At 43.3% G+C, this 25,692-nt stretch overlaps 1 protein-coding gene and 1 non-coding gene across 7 annotated transcripts in view; both read left to right on the top strand.

Annotated features, from left to right (window-relative positions):
- Positions 1-25,692, top strand: part of celf6 (CUGBP Elav-like family member 6) — a 201,042-nt gene that overhangs the window by 106,798 nt on the left and 68,552 nt on the right. For all 6 annotated transcript variants that reach the window (XR_008414601.1, XM_053866723.1, XM_053866722.1 and 3 more), the window contains exon 3: positions 19,564-19,612. Coding sequence is in view for 5 of the 6 variants with exons in the window: in XM_053866723.1 (XP_053722698.1) it covers positions 19,564-19,612 (49 nt within the window). In the remaining variant the exon portion in view is untranslated. The remainder of the gene's footprint in view (positions 1-19,563; positions 19,613-25,692) is intronic.
- On the top strand, positions 3,790-3,862 carry trnav-aac (transfer RNA valine (anticodon AAC)). Its single transcript has one exon. It is a non-coding gene; the product is annotated as a tRNA-Val (tRNA).

Genomic DNA, 25,692 nt, shown 5'->3' with positions numbered 1-25,692 from the left:
AAAATTGCCCCTAGGTGTGCGATTGGTGTGTGTGCCCCGCGATGGACTGGTGACCTGTCCAGGGTGTTTTCCTGCCTCTCGCCCAATGACTATGACGACGCATGTATGGACTCACTGTTCATTGTGAATCTTTTCGGTCACTGCACTTTCTTTTTTCTTTCTATTTTTATAGTTCTATTCATCTATTTTTTTGGTTATAATATTTGTTATTTTGGTTTCTTATGGCTTTATTAATTTAATTTGTTAGTTTATTGTGCAATATGTGGCTGCTTTATGTTATTGTTACTTTATGTTGCCTAAACTCTGGACTATAGAGAGAACCGTAATACATTTAAATTTCAGAAGGAAAATAGATGTTATTCATACGTAAAACGAACCGGTGTACAAGCGGCGGGTGCAGTGGTGCTGTCTGCTCTGTAGAAAGGTCAGTGGTGCATCCGGTTTAAAAATGCATGAGGATCACTTCCAAACTAGTTTTGAAAACAAGGTCCAGCATCAGGACTGACTCATGAAACAAACTCTGCTATGTTCCCAACTTGAATCATACCACCAGTTTAATTTATCTCATCACATTTTGCATGCACATGTACATTAAAGCGCTTAAAATGTGTTGTTTTCGCCCCTTGGGTCTGAAGTTAAGCCGCAGAATTGGAGACAGACGGGTGAAAACAGCGCATTTGAAGCGCTTTGATGTAAATGTAACTTCTGTGATTTCATCGGTTTGATTTGACACAGCGCAATATTTTGGCGCTATGAAGCTTGTTTGCCCATAAAAATCCATATATTAGTCGTGCAAGCAAGCGGTTTCAGACTGGATATATACAATTAAATACAATATATACAATTTAGAATTGGTCTTCAATGTCTTAAATGTTTGCTGCTGTGACAAGCTGTAATGTTATCGTATCATACCCGAAAGCTGAAGGAAGTGAGCGTGGGCATGTTGTCCACTTTTGAGTCCTCTAGTATTAATGACATTGAACATTGACTTTTTCATTCTAAATAGTAAAAACAAAGTAGCCAATAGACAATTCTCAGTTTTTCCTTTAGGGCAAATGTTGTAACAAAAATGAAATTACAAGTCACATGATATAGAACTCTACAACAAAGCTGTTAGTGGTATGACTTAACTGTTGAGTATATGATGTGATGATTCCATAGCATTAGTACTAGCCCGCTTAAATAGTTGTAAGTAGAGTGTGTAAGTACGTTTTTAGAAACATTTTTTACTGTGCATGTGCTCCTGTGATTCTGTGCAACAGACCTATGTAACAAGACAAAGACGAGAGTGCGGGCAGGGTGGCATGGTTGGAGATGAAGGGAAGAAAGCAGAGTTAGAAGAGTCAGAGATGAAGAAACAGAGGATGTCACTGGCAGTGACTACGAACATGATCAGAAATGGGTGTGTGAGAGGTGATGTGGAGAAGTTTGGAGACAAACTGAGGGAGGCCAGATGGCTTGGACACATGGACAGGAGCGACAGGGTTGGACCAAGATTGCAGGAGATGGACGGACCAGCGTAAAAGAAAGGAGTGAGCCGATCAATGGGGTTCGATGGAACTGTCACGACTGAACAAGCGAGGAACCCAGAAGCGGAAATTGAGCCACGAGAGTCTGGTGTAGCTCAAAACATACAAAATTATTTACCGTCCTGAAGTCAATGTTCAAAAAAACACATCCTTGGAGGCGAAGTTCAGTCACTCAAGTGTCCACCTAAAACACTGGCCATAACACTCACAGGGTCCTGCATGGGATTCAGCTGCTTAAAGTAACACACACACACTCGAGGGGGAAAAAATAGATCCAGGACAAGCAGAGGAGAACAAAGCATGTAATCCAGGAGGCAAAAAGGCCAAAACAAAAGACAAGAGATTACATCAAGTTTTGGATTCACACAAGTCAATAGGAAGTACACTTATAAAATAGTTGTTTTGAGTGTCATAATATAAGATGGTAGGCGTTCAGTCTTAAATGTAGAACAAATGACAGAGTGGGAAAATATATATATATATTTTTTTGGTGCTTCACGGACTCCACAATAAGTTGTTGCGCCAGAAACTACTTGATTCATAAAGTTTTCTTTCTTTCTTAACCTGGGGTCTTGGTCTAGATCTTGAATAGGAACCTTAAACCTGAGGGCATGAGTCACGCACATCTCTCTTAACATCCCGAGTTGCACTCCCAAAGACTGAGCATCAACTTGACTCTCCCTACAGTACCAGGTTTGGCACCGTCATGTTGCCTGAAGATGAAACAGCTCTGTGATCAGGCTCACCAACAACAGCCTGATGATAAAAATGCCTCTGATTCTCTCCGCTGCAAAGACAGTCTTAAAAAAAAAAATGGTATTCATAACGACACATTCAATGAAAATTCATGCCCATAAATGTAAGAGCATGAAGCGCGCAGATGCCTTGAGACAAACGCCAGTGAATCTCCCGATGCCTTTAGCGCAGCGGGCCGTTTGTGAAAATGATCACATCAATCGAACTGATAGATAAAAGACTGTGAGCAATTGATAAAGTGCCACAATTATTTGGAAGACGAATGGCTGAATTTGCTTTTGAAATTGGACTGGATCTCGGCGCAGTGGAACAGAACTCATCATCATCAATGAGCCTGCCGTTAGATTGCTTTCTGTCACAACCCGGCATCACCCTGGACAATTGGATCCATCTGCCAAATGGGATCAAAGAGACCGACTCACGCAACAGCACAGGTGATGTATAGTGACCAAGCGTGCGACATATTAGGTGGCAAATGAACAATACATCATTCTGAACATTGTGGTGGGGTATGAAATATGACATGGCGTGCGAGTATGCTCAACAGCAATGACACATTAAACACAAGCAGGGCATGGAGGGAAACAATGGAACCCAGTGATGCGAGAACGAGTGGCAAGCCTGATGCGTAAAGACAACATACAGTTCGAAAAGCAGGGTGTGCGACGAAGACGAATCATAACCTCCAGCTGCATCTTTCAGGGTGATGCTTTGTTTTATTGTTATTATTTTATTTTCAAAGTTACAACTCATAAAACTTATAGCGTCCCATAATTCATGAAAGCCCATAAATCCTTTGGCTTTCTCTGTTCAATGCTCCGTAATGATGCATTGGGTTAACGCACTCTGAATATTTGAGCCACATAAAAATGGTAATAGATTAAACCCGAGTGTGTTGTGCTGCTGCTGCGGCTGTTGTGAGCACGTGTGTGAGCCGTAACAGTATCACAAACAAAGGCTTCAGTAGTAAATACTTCAGCATGACGAATGAGTACAGCATGAAGTCGGAGGTGTGTCGGTTTGGTGATGCTAATGCTGTGTACAAATGCTGCACTGTTGAAGTAAAACTAAACAGGTGACTCTCCTATTAATAAAATACAACATTAACTTTGACAATGATCATATTGTTGACATTGAAAAAAGATGCATCTGTTGAACTTGCGTCATGCATTGTCATGTGTGTAATTAACATCTGTTCACTGTTTATTATTATTATTATTATTATTATTATTATTATTATTTCATTTGTTTTGGTTTTGTTCTATTTACTTAAACCATTTCATTAAACCACTACTAACCAAAGCCATTCTGTTGTTTTACTTTCCAACTGAGATGATATTTACGTGCATATGTTTTTTCTTTACTCTAAATAATTAAAAAATATATAGTTCTCATCCATTACGACATTAAAATAAGAATTAAAAAATAAAAATAAATAAATAAGCAGCCGTTTGTGATTAAGTTGATGTGTTTCACTCCACAAAGTTTATTAGCGTGCACCCAGGTTTCCGTAGTGTAGTGGTTATCACGTTCGCCTAACACGCGAAAGGTCCCCGGTTCGAGACCGGGCGGAAACAGCTGTTTTTTTTCATACTCCAAAGCTAAGACTACTTAAAAGTGGAGCCTGACTCACCCATCTTTTTCAATGGAGAGATAAAAGTTTTCTGGTCCACCTTGAAATATGCCATAGATCTCATGTATAATCTGTGGGATTTTTATATATACATTCCGATGTCATGAGAGCGCTGCTTTCCCAACAGCGGCAAAAGTTACTTTAGGTTTTGTGTGATCTGTAGTCGGGAACATGTTGCACACTCTAACTTTATAGTCGAGTGAGAGCCAGCAGGCGGGACAAGATAATGTTTGCTCTCCTCTGCCTTTGATAGCTTAGTGCCATTGGCATCTGCCTTAGCCTTAGTAGTTGATTTGTAGTCCATATAATTACTTATTTTCATTACACAACAAAATAGTCAAAACTATTTTTTTTTTAATTTATTTTTTTTTTTTAATTGAGGTGCCGCATATGTGCGATCCAGGTCAGAAGGTAAAGTGGACCAGAAAAACCCCATACACTTCCATTCATTTTTTTCCGATCCTTGGAAGGGGCGGAGACTAAGGCTCCCTGTAGCTCGCAAAGTATCCCACCAGGAGTCCCAGAGCCAGCGGAGCTGGTTTCTCGATAACCAGGATCAACACTCCCTCAAATGACTGCACTCTTTAACATATCTTTATTCTGAGGTGACTTCAAGATGTTGACTCTGCAGCGATTCACTCAACAGCTGCTGTGCATGTGCCAAAGTTGAAGGCGAAATAATGTCTTCCGTCTACACATCTGACCACACACAACCGCTCATCACCCAAACTGAGTTATGTCCCATCCTTGCTCTCTTTAATATCCGCTGCATCTACTATATCTGATTTACATGCGCGACTCACGCATAGACATCTGCTTCCACCTGTAAATCTGTCACCAAGTGTGACACCGTAGTTCCATCTACATTCGCTGTATTCGCCAAACAAAAAAAAAAGCCTCACAACACAACACTGTGTCTGTGCTGAGACACACTTATATAATCATCCCCTCTCAGCGTTATTTATATACTGTGTCTCAATTATATTGTTTCCAGGCCCATAATTACAAGGACTTTTTATGCACTTGTGCTCTGTGTCTGAGGGATTGACGGGCAAAACATAACTAAAACCTAATTAAACCTTTCAGAAGACAGACGCGCTGTCATAAAGATGTCGACGCCACCTTCCTCTGCCTATATTTGCAATAAAACAAACGTATTTTTTGTTTGTCGGGGAGAAATGTTGTGTACACTGTATCCTGATTTACTTGCTTCCGAGCCTCTTTGTTTCTATTCTCATTGTCAAGCACAGAAATATTGTCCACTCATTTATTCGCACGCTCAGCTCCACACACATTGTTCCGGGGCGGCCAGTGTCTGCGGAGGCTCTGCGGGCGCCAGTGCTGTCAGAGAGCGGACCACTTGTGTGTCCCCCCCGGTCTCCGCACCACCTGCTGTGACAGCTAATTAGTCCTGACCACGGGTGCGACTGGCCTGTCCGGGTGTCGGAGTGGATGTCGTGGCAGGGCACGGGCGAGGAATGACGTGAGGGGCGGGTCCCGACCAGCTGATAAGGTGCCCTGCCATGTTGCCCAAGTACACGGCGGCGGCTTGTCCTCATCCTTGTCGCTCTCCCCTTCAGTCATTAATTACGCTCACGCGCTTCTATTAGTCCTCTATTTAAGCTAATCAACAGGCAGGACCCTCCGCTGACATCATTAGCTCTCAAAACAAGCAGCAGCATTCAGGGAGGGGCCCTTCACCGCAGTCTCTGGGCTGTAACCCCTTGGCTGCCGGGCTCAGCAAGTCAGATCGGATACAGATTCTATTCCAGCAACTCTGCCTCTGTCTAACCCATAGTAACACAAACATATCCTCTAATCCGAATATTTTCAAATGCAAAGGCACTTCTCATCATTGTCCACACAAAGACACATTTTCCTACACAAATATTTTACCCTTATCAAAAGAGCCGTACTTCCTAAAAGTTCAGCGGTCTCAACTGCGTCTGCCTGTCCCTGTCTCCATTTCTGCCCCCAAACAAGTTTGCAATATTGTCCAGTATAATTCTTGTTTGAGCAAAAAGGGATTTGCTCCTAATACCAAACTTGTGTTTGTAATTCTGTTGAAGCCGGTCATCTCAACCGGAGATATACAAGAGCCTGTTGTTTCTGCTGTTCACCAATTGTTTGCTAGTTATTTTAAAGAAGATTAGCCAGGATTTTGTGTTAGCATTTCCGAAAAACTCATTCAATTGAGCACTACTCTGCTGACTGCCATTGTTGTTGTTGTGAAGCAACGACTTGCTGGTTGAAAGACTAGAGGGGCGTGGCCACGACGTCATCTTTATCAAAAAGTCGCAATTTGGCTGCACAGATGAAACCCATAACCTGTTTTTTGTAATCCTTCCACTCAAACACCAAAGGCCTGTCTGACATAGAATGTGCATGCGTGGGACTGTCAACGTCTTCCTGCGGCTATAGAGCCTTCCATATGATACAGCTGTCCATTGGGGACAGAACAAAATACTGGATCAAATTGGAGTCTTTTCCAGGACATAAACAAACTTATGCTCCCATGGAAGCTTGTCTTGAGGATTTTGTTGGTCCAACCAGGTAGATAGCACAGAAGTGAGCACCGATCCTCTCTCAACACAAGCTTTTTGTCCAGGTTTTCATTAGATTTCAGTTGTTTTCAGTCATGCTCGCTCACAAATACTACCGTCACAACTCGGCTCCGATTTTGCCAGCTCACTCCCGTCCGTGCCGTGTCACATGATGCTTTTCATTTCTTCTCCTTACTCCTTCCGTACACTACATTGCCTTATTAGCAAGTAGTACTGAAGACAGATTGTCTTTCAGAATATCCAACTACAATTCCAAAACTAGCTAAAGGGCATCACCTGTAAACTAACCAGTTCTCCTCCTGAGAGCCACTGAATGCCAACGATTTTAGTGAATACAATAAAGCATCTTTCTTTTCTGTCACAATACCGGGTGGTTTGTGAGTGTTTGTCCTGCGTCATGTAAATTCACAACTGTCACCGTCGGATGACAGCAGCTAGCGCTAAAGCTGTGGTCGCTGCGGGCAGACGGGGAAGCGTAAAAAGCATTGCAGGAAGTTAACGACGAAAAGAGGGGCAATGTATTTTTGGGCGAGTTGGGGGATCAAAGGCGCTGAGGAATTGGATGTGACAGGACAGGATGAGCCCCTTGGATGTGTGGGTGTGTGTTGAACGTGTGTGTGTGTGTACATGATTTGAGGAGGGGGAAGGAAACAGGTTTCGGGACAGTGACATTGAGCTCAGCCGGTTTTGGAGGGAATGAGAGAGAAACTGTTAAAGCAGCGACTGCTTCTTGGATTCCAGGAATGCTTGCACACATATAGCTGAATGTTAAATGGATATCTCTTTGTTGTACAAATGAAACACGTCATTACGACAGGAATGATCCACAGATCCAGCTGCACTGATGTAATAAAGGTTTTGCATGCAATGATTGCATGAGGTGGCAGAACATGAGGTGTCATTATAGACATCAAAATAGGTGTTCATCCTTTCATTCCGCTGGAGGTGACGGCAGCGAATCTGGCAGAAGCCCATCGCAAACTCACCTGTCAAATCCGTCAGCAAAAAACAGAAAACAGATGTGCTTGTTTTTTGCTTGTAGTTTTACTGAAGGCCTCGTGAAGCTTCATGAAACAGTGTCCTCACCTTCAGTGCACAGTAGGTGGCTCTCTTGGTTGTTTAAATGGTATGACGTTTCATTCAAAAAACAGTTGCTCAAAAGCAAAGATTTTAGACAGCGCCATCTAGAGGGCTCTGAAAATAGAGACACTTCATGTCGCTGCAGCATCCCACCATTAGTGGCAGCACCAATTTTAAAAACAGCTGTGGAACTGTATTTCACAATAATGTATGACTCTTTCTATGCCAACAAAAAGCATCCTGCTGGAATCACAGATATAAACTTGACGGAGGTGACTATATTCTCAGGGAAAAAGCAGAAATACGAATGCAATTTATTGATAGATTTAAGACTAGATGTCAGGACTTTTTGTAAAAAAAAAAAAAAAAACATAATAAATTACTTGCTTTGTCTGGGAACGTTAGGAACTTCAATATTTAATAACATACAGGGGTTGGACAAACTAATGGCTTTTTTAGCTTTAAGGTGTTTCCATTATTTTGTCCAACCCCTGTATGCGTATTGAGTATACAGGTTAAAAGTGTCATGACATTTGGCTTGTGAATCTCAGATGAAAGGAAATGACTTGATCATCCATAGTTCTCATTATAATCACAAAATGGCAGTTCTATTTTCAGTAAAAGGAAAAGGTTGCGAAAAAGATGATGGCAGTTTTTACGACGGCGAGTAAAGGTTGAACAAAGGTGTGAATGATGTTGTCTTTTAACTCTCAGGTGTGACACTTCACTGCTCCGACTGCTCTTTGTTTTCATGTGCGTCAGCCTACAGAGATCAGTGTTAGCAGGTGAATCCAGTTCCGCTCTCTCCCGCTCACGGTTGACTCCTCTCATCAGCGTTGTGCTGTGTTCAAGCGCGCAGGCACGAGAGGAGCGGAACGGGATCCACACTCATAAATCTGACAGATGCATGGTGTGTCATTACCTTCCACTTATTATTCTCCCACTTCTCTTTATACTGTGAACCACTTCAGCTGTGATTCCCGCCTGACTCAGAAACATTTGTACTGTGGCCTTGCAGCAGAGTGATGGATGCTGCTGGGGAGGTTCCGCTTATTGTTGCGGGAGCCGCCACAGACTTTTGTTTGTGTGCAGCAGTCCTTGTATATCTGCATTCAACCTTCTGCGTTTGTGGTTTACTCTGGTGGCATCATTCATTTTGATTGATGTTATTTATCTTATTTTTAAGCTGCATACATGGAACAGTAAATAAACCGCCCATGTGTGAACATGACTTTTACCCTTCGAGACCCTCCGTGAGGAACATGCCGCGAGAGCCATCTGATAGATTTGAGTCGTACAAACCTCAACACTAATTAGAATCAACAAAACAGAACTGCTTAATTAAGTGAATAAACATTGTCTCTTCGTGTTACTGTTTTACTATTTGACAGTAAGAGTCTGAGTTTGTTTTCTCCTGCAACTTCTTGTTGCTGTATTCAACACTGCTGACTCAGCAGTCGAATGTACTGTACTTAAACTGGCAGCATATCAAAATATCAAAGTCTGAATATCAAGGATCCTCGACGGCGGACCACGAGCCTCAAACTGCCCACCTGGACGACATATTTCTCAATCCTAACGTGTCATATATTGACGATAGTTTAGTGGACTTTAGCGTCTGATGCAGATGTCTGCCTTCCATTGTTGCATGTTGACACATTTTAAATGTTTCCCCTCCCAAGGCATTTGTTGGCGATCAAAATGATTCATTGTGATCTTTCCAGAGATATTGAGATGGTCTATATACTGTATATACATATGATCTCATCTGTTAGTGACAGGTACATTAGGTATTATGACACAGTATCGAAGTGTTGATGAGGTTTCATGAAGCAGCGTTCCAATTTTCTGAGGCCCCCAGGTGACACTGTCTGCTGTAAAGTGTTTGGACTCACAATACAATGACACCTCACATCATATGTAAAAGCACAATCTAGTGGCCTCTGAAAATTGGACACTGTTTCGTCAACCCTGCAAACCTTTTTCATGATATCTCATCTACAAATGACCAGGTACTATATATGCCTAGTGACATCAGATTGCAGTCTGGAACCATAAGGAACTCCAACCCTTGTTTTAACTTTTACCTCCATCATGTTTTTTTCACATGTTGGACAGTCTGGTTGCCCTTCCCAAGGCAGGATTTTGTCCTCAGCATGACTTTGTCCGCCAGCAGTTAAACTTGTAGAAGAGATTGATGGTCATTGATCCATCACAGAAACTACAAAATGAGAGTTTTAAAATTGCAGTTTTGCTTTGTGTTGCAATGCATTCTGGGATAGAGTGATCCCCAGGCCATGATGGTTGCTTTATTTACTTATATTGACAAAACATATTGCTGAATTTGAACAACCAGTTAATTTCTTCACAGCAGACGTAGCTGTGCACACACAATAGGAAGATTCGGATCAGAACAATTTGCGTCTGACTCCTGTTGTACAGGATTCACTTTTTAGTCTCACCACTCCATCGTTTCCCATTGAACCACCTCAAGTTCATGGCAGACTGGACGTTCATGGGTTAAAGTACAAATCGATCCTCACTTATCTCCACTTTCCTCCGCAGATTAGATCAAATTTAGGCTGCGGAATTTAACCATTTCAATTATGGGTATGGTAGACTCCAAATATGTTTCACAGGCTGATCCACATAGACTGGGTTAAGCGCCCCTGCAGCCAGCGGAATGAACGATAAAGTGGTGGGGGGAGGAAGACAGCAGTCCACTCACCAGAGCAGACCTCATAAAACTCCCTGTCACTTTGACTAATTTGTTAGTCTTGTCTCACCGTGTCGGATTGTCACCCCTCCTTTCCCTTGACGCACCTCTACCCTGACTCCCACTGTCCTTCTTTCCATTTCCTCCCCAGAGTGAGGAGAAGGGTGGGAGATAAGGAGGAAAAAAGGGGCAATAAATGTAATATAGTGCAGCGGCTATTGGTCGCAGTGATCTGCACAGCAATCCATCTGCAGTCAGAGAAGGAGCACAGGGCTTTATGGAGCAGAGGAGAGCATGATGGCTCGATTTCTCATCCACTGTCGCTCCGATGCCAGCGTCCCATTGGAAGAGGCCTGCTGGGCACTGGCAACAGGGGTGAATTAAAAGTTTAAATGACTTTTTTGGTCTGGAATGGTGGTGAGACAGGCTTACAGACTACTCTGGGTATAGTTTGATCAAGATATAAAAAATAAGGTATTTAATGTAGAGACAGACTTGAGATGAGATGAGAGAAGCTTTGGAGTGAGAAGAGGATAATAGAAGCGTTGTCAAGAGAAGGTCGGGGAATCCACGAACATGAAGGTTTCAACCGTTTGACATATGAGTAGGTAGAAGTCGGAAATGCAGAAAGTAAGACAGGACAACAGCCGTCAACACCGATTTATGTTCTAGATCCCAAACATTCCTGTGCTCTGGGATGACCTGCTTCACCCTGTGTCACCTTCCTTGACTTGCTCAACACTTGAAAGTTCAGAACTCAGCCGATATTGAACAAAAAAGCACTTGTGATGCGACATTACACTGGGGAATGGTGTGTTAACTGGATGTGGGAAACGTGTTGGGCTGTTAGCTGTTCCCTCCCTTCCAAAAAAATGATCCCAGGGTGCCTTGTCTTTAAATAGGATTGCGGGAAAAGAGCTAAAAATAGGCCACATTTCACCACCAGCCACCCTCTGCTGAGCTGTCAGCGCCCCTTCTCCCTCTCCCTCGGAGTGAGGCAGACACAGTCCTCCTTCATGTGTTTTCAAGGGAGACAGTCAGTGTGTGATCGCTTCAGTTCGAACCCATCTGCTGCAGCACGCACGGTAGGCCAAAACGCTCCTGACACGCTGGCCTCACAGGCAGGATGCTGCGAACTCCCGCACCAATTTGAGAGAGAGTCACCCCCGCTGTGCTGGCCCTGTTATTCTGCGCTCAGAAATGAGGGCTGCGGTGTCCTGATGTGTGAGTGATGGGTGATGGAACAGTCGTTTGGGCAGGTGCCGCGCGGGGTGTTTGGAAGCTTCCGTCAATAAAAAAAAAAAAAAAAAAAGCATCTGAACTCACCGATTGCAGAGGCGCTGTACATCAACCCTTGAGTCACGAAATTGACTATTCCCTTGACTCCTGTCGAGTCCTCATTTGGTTGGACAAGTGATACCTGGTTGGTGCAGGGAGTCGGCCATCTTTTAAAAATAATAATTTGTGCATTTCAGGGATTCAGGCAAGCAGGTCCTACATATAACAATAATAATGATTACAACAGAACAGTTTATAAAGCCAGATATTTTCTCCCCTGGAGTTAGGGCCAGGCATTTCCTTGATATGATAGAGGGACCATATAATCCATGAGGGCTAATGTCCTTTGTTTAACTCACGCGGGCAGGTATTACTGTGGGCAGTGGTTTTATCCCCAATCTAGACTAGTAAAAAATAGTAAAAAATAAAGCAATAAAATCCAAGTCTCATGATAGTGAAGTACGCCTTCTGTACATCACAAATTTGCAAAGACTATTAACATCGGCACAAAAATAATAATAATAAAATACAGAAATAAATTTAAAAGACTAATACACACTTATTTATTTTGCTTGTAGCTGTTATGAGAGACATAAAAAAAATATAGGAGAACTGTGGAGAACTAGGTATCTAAAAACAATTGTCATTAAATAAAACACAGATATTCAAAAATGGGACTTAACAACTCAGTTACTCTCCAACTGTCCTTCACTTGAGCCTTGTGAACCGTAAGTGTCCGAAGTGTCTTAGAATTCTGCAAATAGCTCGAACTCATTCCGGCTTTGTGCAACAGGTAGACTCTTGTTGAAGCATGGGTTTGTAAGTAGGCTGGAAGGTTTCACTCATTCGTCCCCTTCAAAGGTTGACTACTGTTCCCCGATCTGAATTCTTGTTGATGTGAGCATTGTGTTTGGAATGCTTGTGAGAGAGCTCAGTGATCCGGGTCATCACGCAACAAAGGTTTGGAAATGGCAACCGGTATCACTAAAAGAAAATGTTCACCTTCACTCCAGAAGGCTCATAACAGTCTAGCTGAATGCGCAAAGATGGTAAGGAAGAAGGTATCGGCCCCCAGTCAAGTGTGATAGATGGCAATAGGTCAGTTCCTAGCTGTGTTGGGATTTCGTATCTACTTCCCGTATCTATTCGTCATTGTGACTCAGTGAGCGTTTCCACATTTCCAGTGTTTCAGTTGTCGTTCTCTTTCCCCTCTTAGTCATCGGAACCTTTTTGTGTCCTTCCCTCGTGAGACTTTGATTGACACGGCTGTTTTAAACGTGATGAGTAATGCGTTCGTCTTGGTAATTACTGAAACAACGCATCACAGATTTACTGCAACTGAGTGGATTTCACTGAAGAGCAAAATAAAAAGCAGGTGTATTCCGATACGCCTCCATTGTGCACCGTTGGAACGTGACAGAATTGCAGAGCTGTTGGTGCTAAAGGATTCATTAAATCAGGATTTAACAAGGCATAACACTTTAATGGCCTTGTTAAAAGATTGTTTTCCAAGTTATTGTCTGCATCCATCGCAGTTGTGGTTCCACCGGTCACGTCACTTAAACGAAACATATAGAGGGAAGAATTAAATGCATAAGTAGATGTCAGTGGGACAATTTGGACGAGAGCAGAAGCAAATTCAACTGAAGCTCTACGTTGCCTGGTTTATGGTTTTCATCTCACTGAATTGCTCCTATAATATTCTATTATGAACTCGAGCTTTGCCAAAGTGGGTCATTTCCAGCCACTCCCCCTCCAAATCAAATAAATGGTTAACTGTGAGTGGCTTGTTTGAAGAGCGCCACTGAGTGTTGATGCAGCCTCCTCAGGACGCTTTTTTCGCAAGTGACATTTGCATCATTTCTGGCAAGCTACTGTCTTGCTGCATATCAAACAAACTGGTGTGCCAAACTTGTTGGCAGTTAGTGGAGCAGGTGACCGCGTTTCACAGCTTCTTCGTGATGTGGAGTCGAGTTTTGCCAAATTAGAGTCGGGCAGAGGAGTCAGAGATGAAGATACTGGGGTTGTAGCTCAAGTTTGGAGCCAAGGATACAGGGCTTGGGTGGTTTGGGCATGTGGAGATGAGAGGCAGAGTTGGACCAAGAGCTTGGAGATGAAGAAGAGCAACCCAACCGACAAGGACATGAAGAGGATAGTCAGGTGGGAAATGCTAAATGAAGAGGAAGAAGTCGACTGCTGCTAATATCCATGAAGCATCCATCTGTTTCGCATGCTTAAAGTATCGTGCAGCATCTGCCATGACAACTTATTGGACACAGAAGGCTTTTGGGCTGTAAATAAGTTTGTTAACGTTCAGTAAACTCAAGAACCCCTAACCATAACCAGGCTTGTAGCTAGCTTCTTCCCGTGAACACTCTCAGACATCCCATGAATAACAGCACTCCTATATCGCAACTGGACAACCACGCGAGAATTGGCAAATTTCAATTTAATTTGTCTAAAGTAGATACGTCATTTTATAAAAATTGTGCGTCAAATTACCCATGTTTTTCAAGTCGCCTCTCTAGTTAAAAGACCATAATCCCGAACCAAACCACACCACAAATAAATCCATTCTCTGAAACACTGAATATAATAATAATAAGAATCCTCATTAAAATCTGTCACAGCATCATCTCTGAAGCGCTATCAATGCATTCTAATGTCTTATGATTTACTCATAATGCCTTATTGATGACATCTCGATGTTAAGAGTACCCAAATTCTGTTGCTGAAAGTTTGAAAGTACAAGCACTTCATGTGTTACTTGTGTTTTTCTAGGAAGTTAGTCTATAGATTTGGTATTGTTTTATGCTCAGGTTATGATCAACAACTCTGCAAAAATATTTTGCCTGCACACGAGGAAGTTCAACTTTAACTATATAGGTTGATTGAGTTTTTGACAAAAAATTAAAAATAAATAAATAACTTTGTGACATATAAATCCATAACTTCCACAAGATACTTTTAGAAAAATTACAGTAACTTCTGTTTTTATGTATGCACTTTTTGTCAATCACGCACTTTGTTTTTAAGTTAAAATATGGTGACGGAAGAGCAGTTCAGGGCTCTTGTCTTAGGTCCTCTCTCCTCCATTACTTCAGAATACTTTTATTCGTCACAACAGCATGAACGGTATAGATTTGCCCCCGGTGAGGAGAGAAAAGAAGAAATGAATGTGTGGACCTACAGGAAGTAGAGCATGAAGGCAGAGAAAAGTGCAAGAAAGAAAGAGACAAAGTAAAAGAGAGATGAACCCTCGGAGTGCAGCGGCGCACAAGCACGGAGCCGCGAGTTCCCGGGCAAGACAGCATGAGCTGCCTATTTGTCAGCATTGATCAACCCATTAAGGGGCTGTGGTGGGAAGCATATTGGTTTTGGAGGCCAAAGGGGCAGAGAGAGACAAAGATAAAGCAAGACAGGAGGGTGTTGAACTTCTTTCAGCCCCAGCAGCCGCACGTCTGCCGGGATGAAAAAGCCAGCTTCTCTCGCCACAATGTCTGTGCAGTTCATTTTGCTGGACCCGATGGGAAAGCGCTGGATGTCATTTGTCTTCCAGCAGCTCCGATGCTAATCGGGGACTAGCCGGCTAGCTGGGCAGGATAGACGCACTGTCACTTGTCCTTTTTGTCTGTGTGCGAGAGGCAGTGTGTGCGCGGAGGGCAGCTAGTGAGGTGGCGACGGGTTTCCGCCCGAGGGAAAAGTAGGCTGCTTCTTCGCCCAGCCTCTGATGAATTCATATAATTAACTCTGCCTTGATCTGTTGGCTAATCCTGCACTCAGTAATAAGGGATTAAAATGTCACCTAAGCCACCTGCTGCTATTGAGCCCCGAGACTTTTTGTGCCTCTGTGCGTGCGTGTGTGTGTCGGCGAGGACAGGCGGTGAAAGTAAGGCTGGATAAAATGAAAGTGAACTTGTGAGAAGTGGAACTTGCTGTAGCCGTCCCTCAGCAAGTGCGGTTCAGGCAACGGTACCGTGTGACTCACGACGGCGGAGAGCTAAAACTGCCATATGCACAGAGACGCTACCCACCACCTATTCCTCTGCCAATAAGTTGAACTTTATAATTTGGCAGGGAGCAGACTCGCACGCAGCGCTGAAAACACAGTTGTCAGAGTATGAGCAACATGAAAGTGGGACAAAGTAGGAATTGACATTATTTTCCCTCCTCTTGCCATGACCTCGTTGTACACAGCGCTGGTTGGACGGGAGCCCGCAGACCGGCGACCAGCTTGCCTCGCCCGCCTCCCGGCCGCCTTGTTCGGTTGCCAGGCAACCTCGGAACGTACTTTTGGGATGTCTAATGACTTTTGTTGCGACGGCGGCTCAGGGGCTACTAATGAAGCTTCCTGACCAATCGTTGCCGTTTAAGATCTGGAAGCTGACGGATCACAGGACAGGGAATTGGGGACTTGTGGCTATCGTTAACCAGCTTTTGTGTGAGAAATTCAACCCAGACCGGCTGTCAAGGAACGCGCTTTAAATACAGACTCGCAGCAGCTGATGTGGCCAGCGCTGCCACTACTTCTGACCTAAATTCTCCTCAGGGCACACGGTTCAAGGTGGCACTCAGAAATACTATATAAATGCTTTTTAATGAAGAGTAAAAAATAGCCTGAGTGAGATCCTGATGATGTCACGAGAGGAACATCGTGTCCGCTAATGACCCATGTGGCGAGCCTGTTCTCCTTCCCAAAAGATGTAGATCTTCTTATACGATGAGTGAGGCAACTAGCGCCATCTTCAGTACTCCATCACTGCACTGCTGCTACAGTTGCCTGCTATACATGTCCTGAATGTCCTGAATTGCCTGCTATACATGTCCTCCAATCCTGAAGCCTGAAAATTCGTCACCAATAAACCGACACAGTTTTCAAATGAAAGCAAAAGGCTGAAGATAAAATTGTTTCAAAACAGCAGAAAGAAGCTACAGACCCTGAAAAGAGTGAGTCCCTTTGTTTATCTTTGAGGCTCAGATCCAAGTGTGTGTATATAAACTGAGGGTGTTTAGTTACAAGCTCAAATCAATAAACTATTTTTTTTCTCATAAATGTCGCATTCATTCTCCTGGAGCTGATGATGTCCATTTTTGATCTTCCTTGCTTGTTTCCCATGCGTGTCCCTCTGATGACGTCATGAACTGGCACTAGCGTTTGACCCTGTTTCAACAACCAAGCATCGCACTCATCACGATGTAGTTTACTGTGGTAAATGGAAACAAAACTGTCTTGAAAAGAATCTTTGACTGGACTTCCGTCTTGTTTGGTAGCTGTGTTGACTCTCTATGTCGATGTATAGTCTCCCAGGCCAGTCGTCTTCAATGCCCTCGTACCCTTACTGTAGTAGAAAGCAGTCTAAGACACAAGAGGTTGTCTGCCTGCCACACTTTAAACCATTTTGGTGAACTCTGCTGCTATTTTCTTGGAGCAAAAAAAGAAAGATAACCTGTCAACTGTCGTGATGACTTTGATAAGCTCTGATAACTCTGTCAATTTCCCTGCAGCATCGATATCTGCTGTGGAAGCATCTATGTTTGTATTGTTAAAATAAATATTGATCGTTCTGCCCATCCCAACCTGGAAGAACAAACTGAAACCTTGGTAAACTGGTACAGAAAATGGAGGAAAGTTGCTCCTCCATCTTCTGGACCAGTTTACCAAAGTTTCAGTTCGATGCAAGTGTAAAACTGAAGAATATACTTGTTTTCGTTCATTCCTTCTGCCACAAAAACATTCTTGTTTTCAGGCATTACACTCACATCTGGCTCACAAGTATTTAATGGGGATCCTGTACTTTGTGTTAGCAAGCTTTGGCCGCTTTAATATGTATTGTTCTAATGCTAATTTATTCGGACACCAAGCAAATCTGTGCAGCGAATCATGGGCCAGTACAGCAGCATGTACACGGCCACAGATTTTGTCATGATAACAAAGTCATTGAGACTATCTTCTTCATCTTCTCAGCATCCTAATGAGCCAACCTTTATTCGCTGTAACATCAGCCACTGTATCTCCATCATCTCCGGTGAAGATGTCACCTCTGCTTTGCTTTAAATCTCCTATAATTGCAGCAGCGCACCTAAGAGCGTGCTGACAGCGCCGGGTGACATTTTAGCGAGCAAATAGGTAACTGTCAATCTCAATGATGCGCCTGCTCATCAGACTCTGACTGTAATAGAAATTGAAAAATCTATTTCGAGTGGACGTGAGATGATGAATCCGAGGGGCTGTCGTTGTGTTTCGTTTTCTTCTCTCGCACTGTAAATCATTTTTTTTTTCTCTCCTTTTAGCTCAGAATGTGGTCCGTGATTACACCTGTGTCTTTATCTGCGTGGGCGCAGACGCCTTGCTTCGCCTGTCTTTGTAATGCGTCCATCATCCCTCTAATCTTTGTTCCACTGTCACAGCATATTGCTCGGCAAGTACATCGCGTCCCAGGGGTGTCACCCTGTATATGCTTGTCTATACATGTTCGCCGTCTCAGGCCTATATTTGGCGGCGCTCTGGACTCGTGTCAAATGCTGTCAAGTGCTACACTGCCAGAGGGTCCAACACACACCGCGTCCGCTTCGCTGACTGATCGGAACGGGCGGCGCCTTGTGTCATTGACTGGCACTCACATGTTGGACCTGTCTGTATGGGCTAGTTGGAAAGACAGTTTCATTGCGGAGCCATATCAGAAATACGTGTGTGTCCTTGGGAGAGCAAGGTCTCTCTGACTCTGTGATACATTTCTTAGCATTCTTTATTGAAAGGCGACACAGCGACAACAATGTACTCGTGCTGTAGCTTTGTTTGAAAAAGAAGTCCGTACGCCCACTTGCTATACTTCTTATTTGGCATTTCCAACATGGAAAAAATACGCTAAAGCAAAAGGGAAACACGTCCAGATAAGACACTGCAGTAAAAATAACTACACACTTCTCCGCCATGTTAAAAGCACTTCTCCGCCTGTTCTCCTCTGTGACATTCGAGAGGTTGGCTGGGTCGAGATGTTCTCTCCTGCTAAAGCAGGGACACATTTTGGTTGTAAAATGGCTTCTAAATGGGGAACAATAAGAGGCGAGCTCGCTGAGGTCAGGCTGGTGACTGTGAGTCTGGACTCAGCGTGAGGGACTGGCTGCAGTGGACTCTTCGGCATGGATCACTGATGTAATAGTATTAATCTCCGAGTGCTATCTGACACCCGGTTGGTCACTGAAAAGCACTTATTCTGGCTGGGAAGCCGCCTTGAGACATCGTCTCCTGTCTGCCGGTCCAAATAGTGAAAAGCGACGAACGGACACACAACAGAGTGTTCAGTATTTACCTTTTTTTTTTTGCCTCATATGGCAGTGCACTCACTTATCACTCACTCTTCCATGCTTATACACCAGGGCTACATTACATACTGTGACTGCCATCACGCTCAAAGAAAAAAAATTCTCAATGTATCTCATACGTTTCAAAATCTATTATCATTTACTTTTATGACTCCACAACTAGTTCTATAGCCTACTATGACAATAAACACCGTGATGACGACTAGAACTTGAGTCGGGAAAAGAAAACAATAATTCAATGTAGAGAAAATCACGACTGTTACTACTGCGATTGAGTTAACATTTCTCATATTTTTAGTTATTGAAAAAAAAATGCTCTGAGAAATGCTAGCAGGTTCACATGCCCTTGTTTCCCTCAGAATTTATCTGGAATACAGCTCTCGCCTAAACTACTTTCTTGTTCAGAACAACTGTGATATTACTTTCTTATTGCCCCAAATACTCATAGTTCACATAGTTTCCATTTCATCCCGCTTCTTCTTTAGTATCATTACCTTGCAGTTTATATTCCGATAGGGCTAATCATAAAAACAACAATGTGGTTGTTCTCTATTCATTTTATTGACCGACTTATTTTTCATTGTGTTGTTCCTGTGAAGACTCCACTGATGTTTCACTTATCGCATTCCGTCAGTCTAACCAGGGATTTCCCCTCTCTTTGTCTCTCTCATCTTGTGTCTCCAGATGAACCGGCCCATCCAGGTGAAGCCCGCAGACAGCGAAGGACGGGGAGGTAATTAACCTTCTCCTGGTCTCTGTGGCACACCCTCCTTAAAAACAACAACAGCGCACCAACACTCCGCAGCAGCACACAGGGAATCCTTAATATTCCGCTCTCACTCGAGGCACACAGGGAGTTTGTAGAGTAGCCCATAATATAGGTCACTTGCTTCTATTGACTTCCCATCTGTGCCAGCAGAGGGGCTGTCTCAGGTTCACAGTCACTGGGAGCGGTTCAAAGACGAGAGAGGGATGGGAATGGAAGAGAGGATGGAAAGTTCTTTGTTTCCCTGTGAATGAAAAGAGGAAGAGGAAGGCGTGCTGCCAGGAAAAGAAAAAAAAAATCATTGTCCTGGTTTGTGCAGAAACTAACCAAAAAAATCAGCTTTGGTTGACTTTTAGCAGCGCAAATATTTATCTTTTGCCTTGACATTTTACCCACAAGGGATTTCGCTCTCTTTTTTTTCCTAAAACTAAAAAAGGTATAATTTGTCAACCACAATGTTTTCTTAACTTCTAGTGCACCATTTTGTCACAGAAAATAGAAGGAATCTCTTACGGTTTAGCAGCAGCTGGAGAGATCGCTACTCCACTTGGACGACGTCCATGAAACTTCAGACCAGATGGAGGGATTATCGTCTCTCCACACTTGTTCTCCCTCAATTGAGCAGGTAGATATGATGAGATTATGTTTGCGAATTGATATCGCTTTTTAGACTTGATCTAATATACAAAAGATGACATGAACATAAAATGATTAAATGATTAATTTTATGACAAGTTCAAAAAGAAAAAAACCTTTATATTCAGAAAAAGAATGCTGCTTATTTGGCATGAAATACTTATTCCTCATATATATATATATATATATATATATATATATGAACTGCGACTTATGACCTGCTCGACTCACGCCCAAGGCCAGCAGATGCTTTTTTTTTTTTTTTTATTCAGTGTCTAACACCGCAGCACGTAGCAGCCCAGCATCGCGTACGACAGTCACTGCAGCACAGTATCCCAGGATCTCACTCTCACACAGCCATCTACTACTACAGTAGCACCTATAACCCTTGCGTCGGCTATTTTGAATGGCATTCGACTTACGTCCAATCTGACTTACAACCGGTTGGTCGGAACCGATCCCGGTCGTAAGTCGGATGTTTGTTTATTTGTATCAGTTTGACAATAGCACAATAAACCAGGTCTTTTAATGTCTTGAAAATATTTGTACCAGAATTTCAATTGTGGAAGAATTTCAAGTACATTCAAAGCAGTGGAAACCCTGGCCATTGAGTGGCGAAAAACATGGCTGAACAAAAGCAACTTTTGTTCAGGTATTCCTCCATGTTTGTTGTTGTTGTTATCATCTTAGCTGACTTAAGATAAGTCAGCTAAGATGATATATATTTGTGTATATATATATATATATATATATATATATATATATACACACTCATTGTATAGAGTATATATATATATATATATATATATATATATATATAGTGAGAAATAATAATTGTATAGTGAGAAACAATTTGGTGGTAATAATAAACAAATAACTAGATAATAATGACTGTAACTGAAAGGAGGAGGTTATGCCAGGACTATAGGTAGCTAGCAGCAAGAGAAGCCATTAGCTGTCGGGTCCTGTCGCTGTGTCTGGTGACACAGTGATTGACTACATCATTCCAGAGCCATTTGTGAGTAACATCCATGAGGTTAACACAGATTACGGTAGTTAAAGATTTACCTCTGGAATTGGCTCTAATTGACAGGCACGGCGCGGTCGCGCGCACGTCTGTGGGCGGTGATTTAAACCGGCTTGATTGCTGATTTACGCCTGAATACGGCTCATTTCATCCGCTGCTCCGTGGCCTCTTGTGTTTCTGTCAGGGCAGACCCTTAAATTAACATACATCTTAAAGCAGCCGATGTCAGGACAACAAGGCCGGGGTGAGAGCCGGTCCTCACTCTCGCCAAGACAAATTGGACTTAAGAGTCGAGGATGGATGAGTCCCAGTATCAATTACCAACCCAGAAAGAGACGGGAAATGAACCAGCGGTGTGGGTGAAATACACAAGGCTCTTTGACTGGCACCGCCGCTGTCGGATGAACTTTTAATACGGGACGCCGAGCAGATTGAAACTGATATATTGGGCGGTAATGGCAACAGGAATCAAGCAGACAGGTCAGAGACGTAAACCAGAGTCGGAGCTAACAATGAAAGCAGATTTACTAGCTCTGTGGTTAAAGGGAGCGCGAGCTGCCTGGCGGAGACTGAGTAGCAGAAAGACGGTAACAAAGGATTCAGGCAGGTACAGCAATCCCACTGGGAGCCAGCCGGGTCATTTGCACCCTAGAATGGAGTCGCATTCATCACCAGCGAGACAACTGCAATTATCTGTCATGGGAAGTTGTGCAGGAGTCTCGATTTTGTGTCTGTCCGGGCATTAGAAGCCATTACTCCATTATAAGGCTCGTGGCCTTTCTTCTGCATGGGCCGTCCCTCAGAGGCGAGCTGTCACCGGGGATATGGGAGTGTCAGAGGGGGGGAAAAGTAAAACTGGAGCGGTGGAAAAACGGCCACTGGCAAAGAAGAAATCTAGCCGCTCCACTGCCACAGAGGATCACACGGCCGCTTCCTCGGCTGTCTGATATTATGACTCACGTCCTATTATATTTTCTTCATGGATTATTGAGGAAGCGTGTGGAAAAGGAGCTTCACAGCTTTTAAATCTATTTTTGTTCTCCGAGTATGACGAGTTATTTCTCTCGCAGGCCACATTTAACTGATGTGCTGCACTCACAGTTTCATCTGCTGGATTTGATCAAACCTGCAAAGACTCAGACGTCAGTCATGACTGAAGGCATCAACCCAGGGTTAGCTGGACCAAGGAGTGGATGGACAGTTCATCATGAGCCACCGCATGACTGCGACAACCCATCCTCACTCGCATGGCGTAATTTATTGACATTGAGAAAGTGGACAAATGCCTCCTATACAAACACCAGAGGCAGCGCGAGGTAATGGTGTAGTCGGAAAGTCAATAGCAATTGTAACGCTGCTACATGCAGAACGAAAGGTTGGGGTTTAACTAACCCCAACCTCTGCCTTTGTTTTACGTGACGCGTTGCCCACGACGTCCGGATATGCTGCGGAAAGTGGAAAACCTACTTCAAATAAAAACTACTGCATCGACATGTAATGCTGTTGGCTGCATTCGGAGACGCAAAAGTCTACTTTTCCACCACCCAAATATTACTCCATGGGAGTGAAGCTGTACTGACTGAGAACAATCGCAACTTTCTATGAACTCAGATCACAGTCTTGTGTTTTTCGTTTATAATGCTTTAGACAATACCATGACAGTAATTGCTCCTGTCGTGTCATAACTGGCATTATACGTATATATGTATATTATACGACAACGGTTGACTTTTACCTTGCTTTTATTTGATCTGTTTTGGTTATAAATACTTGACTTCAAGCCTTCTCTCTAGTGGTGTTAAAATGGAAGGCCAATGTTTTTGGGGCGGGTCTAAAATCCATGGTTGGTCAACGTAGCCCATTGGAAAGGCATACATACTGTACAAGTCTATTAAAAGCAAAATAAATATTTGGAATATGGCGTCTCTCAGTCGATCAACAAGTTTTTCTTCAGGCTTTTGTGAGCAATAAAATCATCTTTTCTGGCTACAAAAAGTGGGGAACAAAAGACAATAGTGCAACTTTTACTTGACTGCCATGCGTTTCTGGACATTTCACTTCACTTGTCGATAAATTACTGCCACCTACTGGAGTCAGATGAAGTGTCGAACAAAACTGGCTGAAAAGAAGGATGTCGCAAAGTTTTTCTTTCTTCTTTCAACTCCCTTTATCTGACTAGAACTTCAGTGCAATGGGAATTCAGGCAAAGACCCATGAAGAAATGTGAGCGACAGAAGAGCGAGAAAGAGAAGAGACAACAGGACGGGAAAGTTAACGGAGGGTGATGGAGGCAGCTGAGTGAATCTCAGCAGTAAATCATCTCAGAGCCGCCCCGTCCCTATCGCCTCCTCGCCTCAACAGGAATCTTTTCCCGCTGACCTTGTCTGCCTCAGTGTCTGTGAAGAAAAGATGGGCCCAGATTATCTCTGATTGTGGACGGCCATTATCTAAACACAATCTTGGCGCCAGGTCCCACTCTACCTAGTCACTCAGTGCTGTAAGAGTGGAGATGAGAAAAGAGATGATGGGTCAGCCAGCAACACCTTCTCCTTTTATTAACTCCGATAAGGTGTCCTCGACTGCCGCAAAACTTCGATCTTCTTTTCAGCCAAGTGTCACTCAAACTGTGGACAGCCTCATCATTATTACGCTATATTGAGCCAGAAGTTTCCCCAATCTGGTTCCTAGAACTCACCCTTGCTGTTGTCTGTCCAGCTCGAAGGGACACTTTATCGGCGATGGGGGGGGGTGTTTGTCCTTGCTAACCTGCTGCTCTTCAGAACCCGGGCCAGAGATTGACAGGACCTTGACGATGTTGTTGCTGCGCTGTCATGTCCAAACCCAGTGGGTAAAAGCGATAGCTGCTGGCGGGTCGAGTCTCATGGGACACTTGAGAGTGACTTTCTGGACGCAGGGCCAGTCCACAGAGAGGAAGGATTCACTTTACATGCAAATGAGGGATGGGTCCCACTGTGCTGGCGGTTATGATCGTACTTTGGTCGGTAATATCAGCAAAAGACCCCAAAATGGCTCATGTTTTGCTAAGAATCGAGTGGCGACACAAAGAGACAAGCTGGAGGAGTTTTTGTGACTTTCAGGGTCGAGCCACTGGACAGTCACTGATTTCAAATAGCAATTTATGTCATGTATCCTAGTAGTTTTCAGTATAGTTGTATCGTCAAACTGCTGTGATGTATACTCAGTCTAATCTCACAACTGCTCTCAATTTGTAAGACATAGGAAGCTTAAAAAAATTCAAAATCCAATTTCAGTTGATGAGTATTACCAATTGGTGATTACAAATACATTCTCACTCCTAAGGCGCCACCTATTGGCAGTTGTCAAGTGGGCTTTTGCATCATGTTGATGCAGACGCCAGCCGTCTGTGTTGTATGTTGACGCATTAGGTGTCTGAATTTAAATGTTTCCCAACCAGCTGGATTTCTAGACTTGGAAATTGAATGGTTATGTATCTTATTTGCTATACATAGCATCTTATTTCACCACAAGCTTGACTCACAGTGCTGAAAACTTGGGCCCTTCGATGGCACACAAGGTCGTACATAAACCAGGTTAGTTCAAATTGTACTCGAACTTGAGATGCACTGACCCCAAGAGCAGATTCCTACTCCAACCTTTTTTTTTAAACATGTTTGACACTCTGATAAAGCGCTGCTAGCGTCTATTGGTGCGGGAAAAAACAAAAGAAGAACAACGAAACGAAAGATCTGGGGACATTTTTGCTTTTTTTAGGTGGCTGAATTTACCATTGTGTGTCTGTTTGACATCAAAATGTTACATGTATTTCTCTGTTGACAGAGACGCCATTTTTCTTTAAACCACACTCCTTCAGCATCTGTTTTTGAGACTGTTTTAAATCACTAGTTTAGTGGTGGGAGGCCATGACACTGCATGAAAAAAATGGCTTCGGGGTCAGTTTATGCCAACAATTGCCGGCATAAACTGCATTCTGTTTAATCCTGTAAACATACCAGATCAGTTGGCTCATGAGTTGTAAGTCATGAGATTGAAAAGTATCTAGTTTTGTATTAATTCTGTTACAAGTATTAAGTATCTACGAAACCCAACTTGTTGAGATAGAGTCTCCCCTAGTTTCTTGACTCGTAGAGTGCGCTCAAAGTGCCGTGGTGGGAGGCATCTGCAGCTCTCTAGTGATGAAAGGTGGTGACCCCAATTCATGGTTGGGAATTGAGCTGACCAGACAAGTGGTGACGCTTTGGAACATAACAGAACTGAAATGTCAGCACCAGAAGAAACACAGTGGTGTAAGGTTCCAGCTACGAAGGGGCCCAAAGAATATTTGACCGGAGTCAGGATTTGCTGGTGTGAGTTGATGAGTCGTGACACTTTGTCAAACATTCGG

This window comes from Synchiropus splendidus, chromosome 5 (assembly GCF_027744825.2).
Source record: "Synchiropus splendidus isolate RoL2022-P1 chromosome 5, RoL_Sspl_1.0, whole genome shotgun sequence".
Taxonomy (NCBI): domain Eukaryota; kingdom Metazoa; phylum Chordata; class Actinopteri; order Syngnathiformes; family Callionymidae; genus Synchiropus; species Synchiropus splendidus.
Note: the sequence above shows the minus strand (reverse complement) of the source record. Positions and strands in the feature narration are given on the sequence as shown.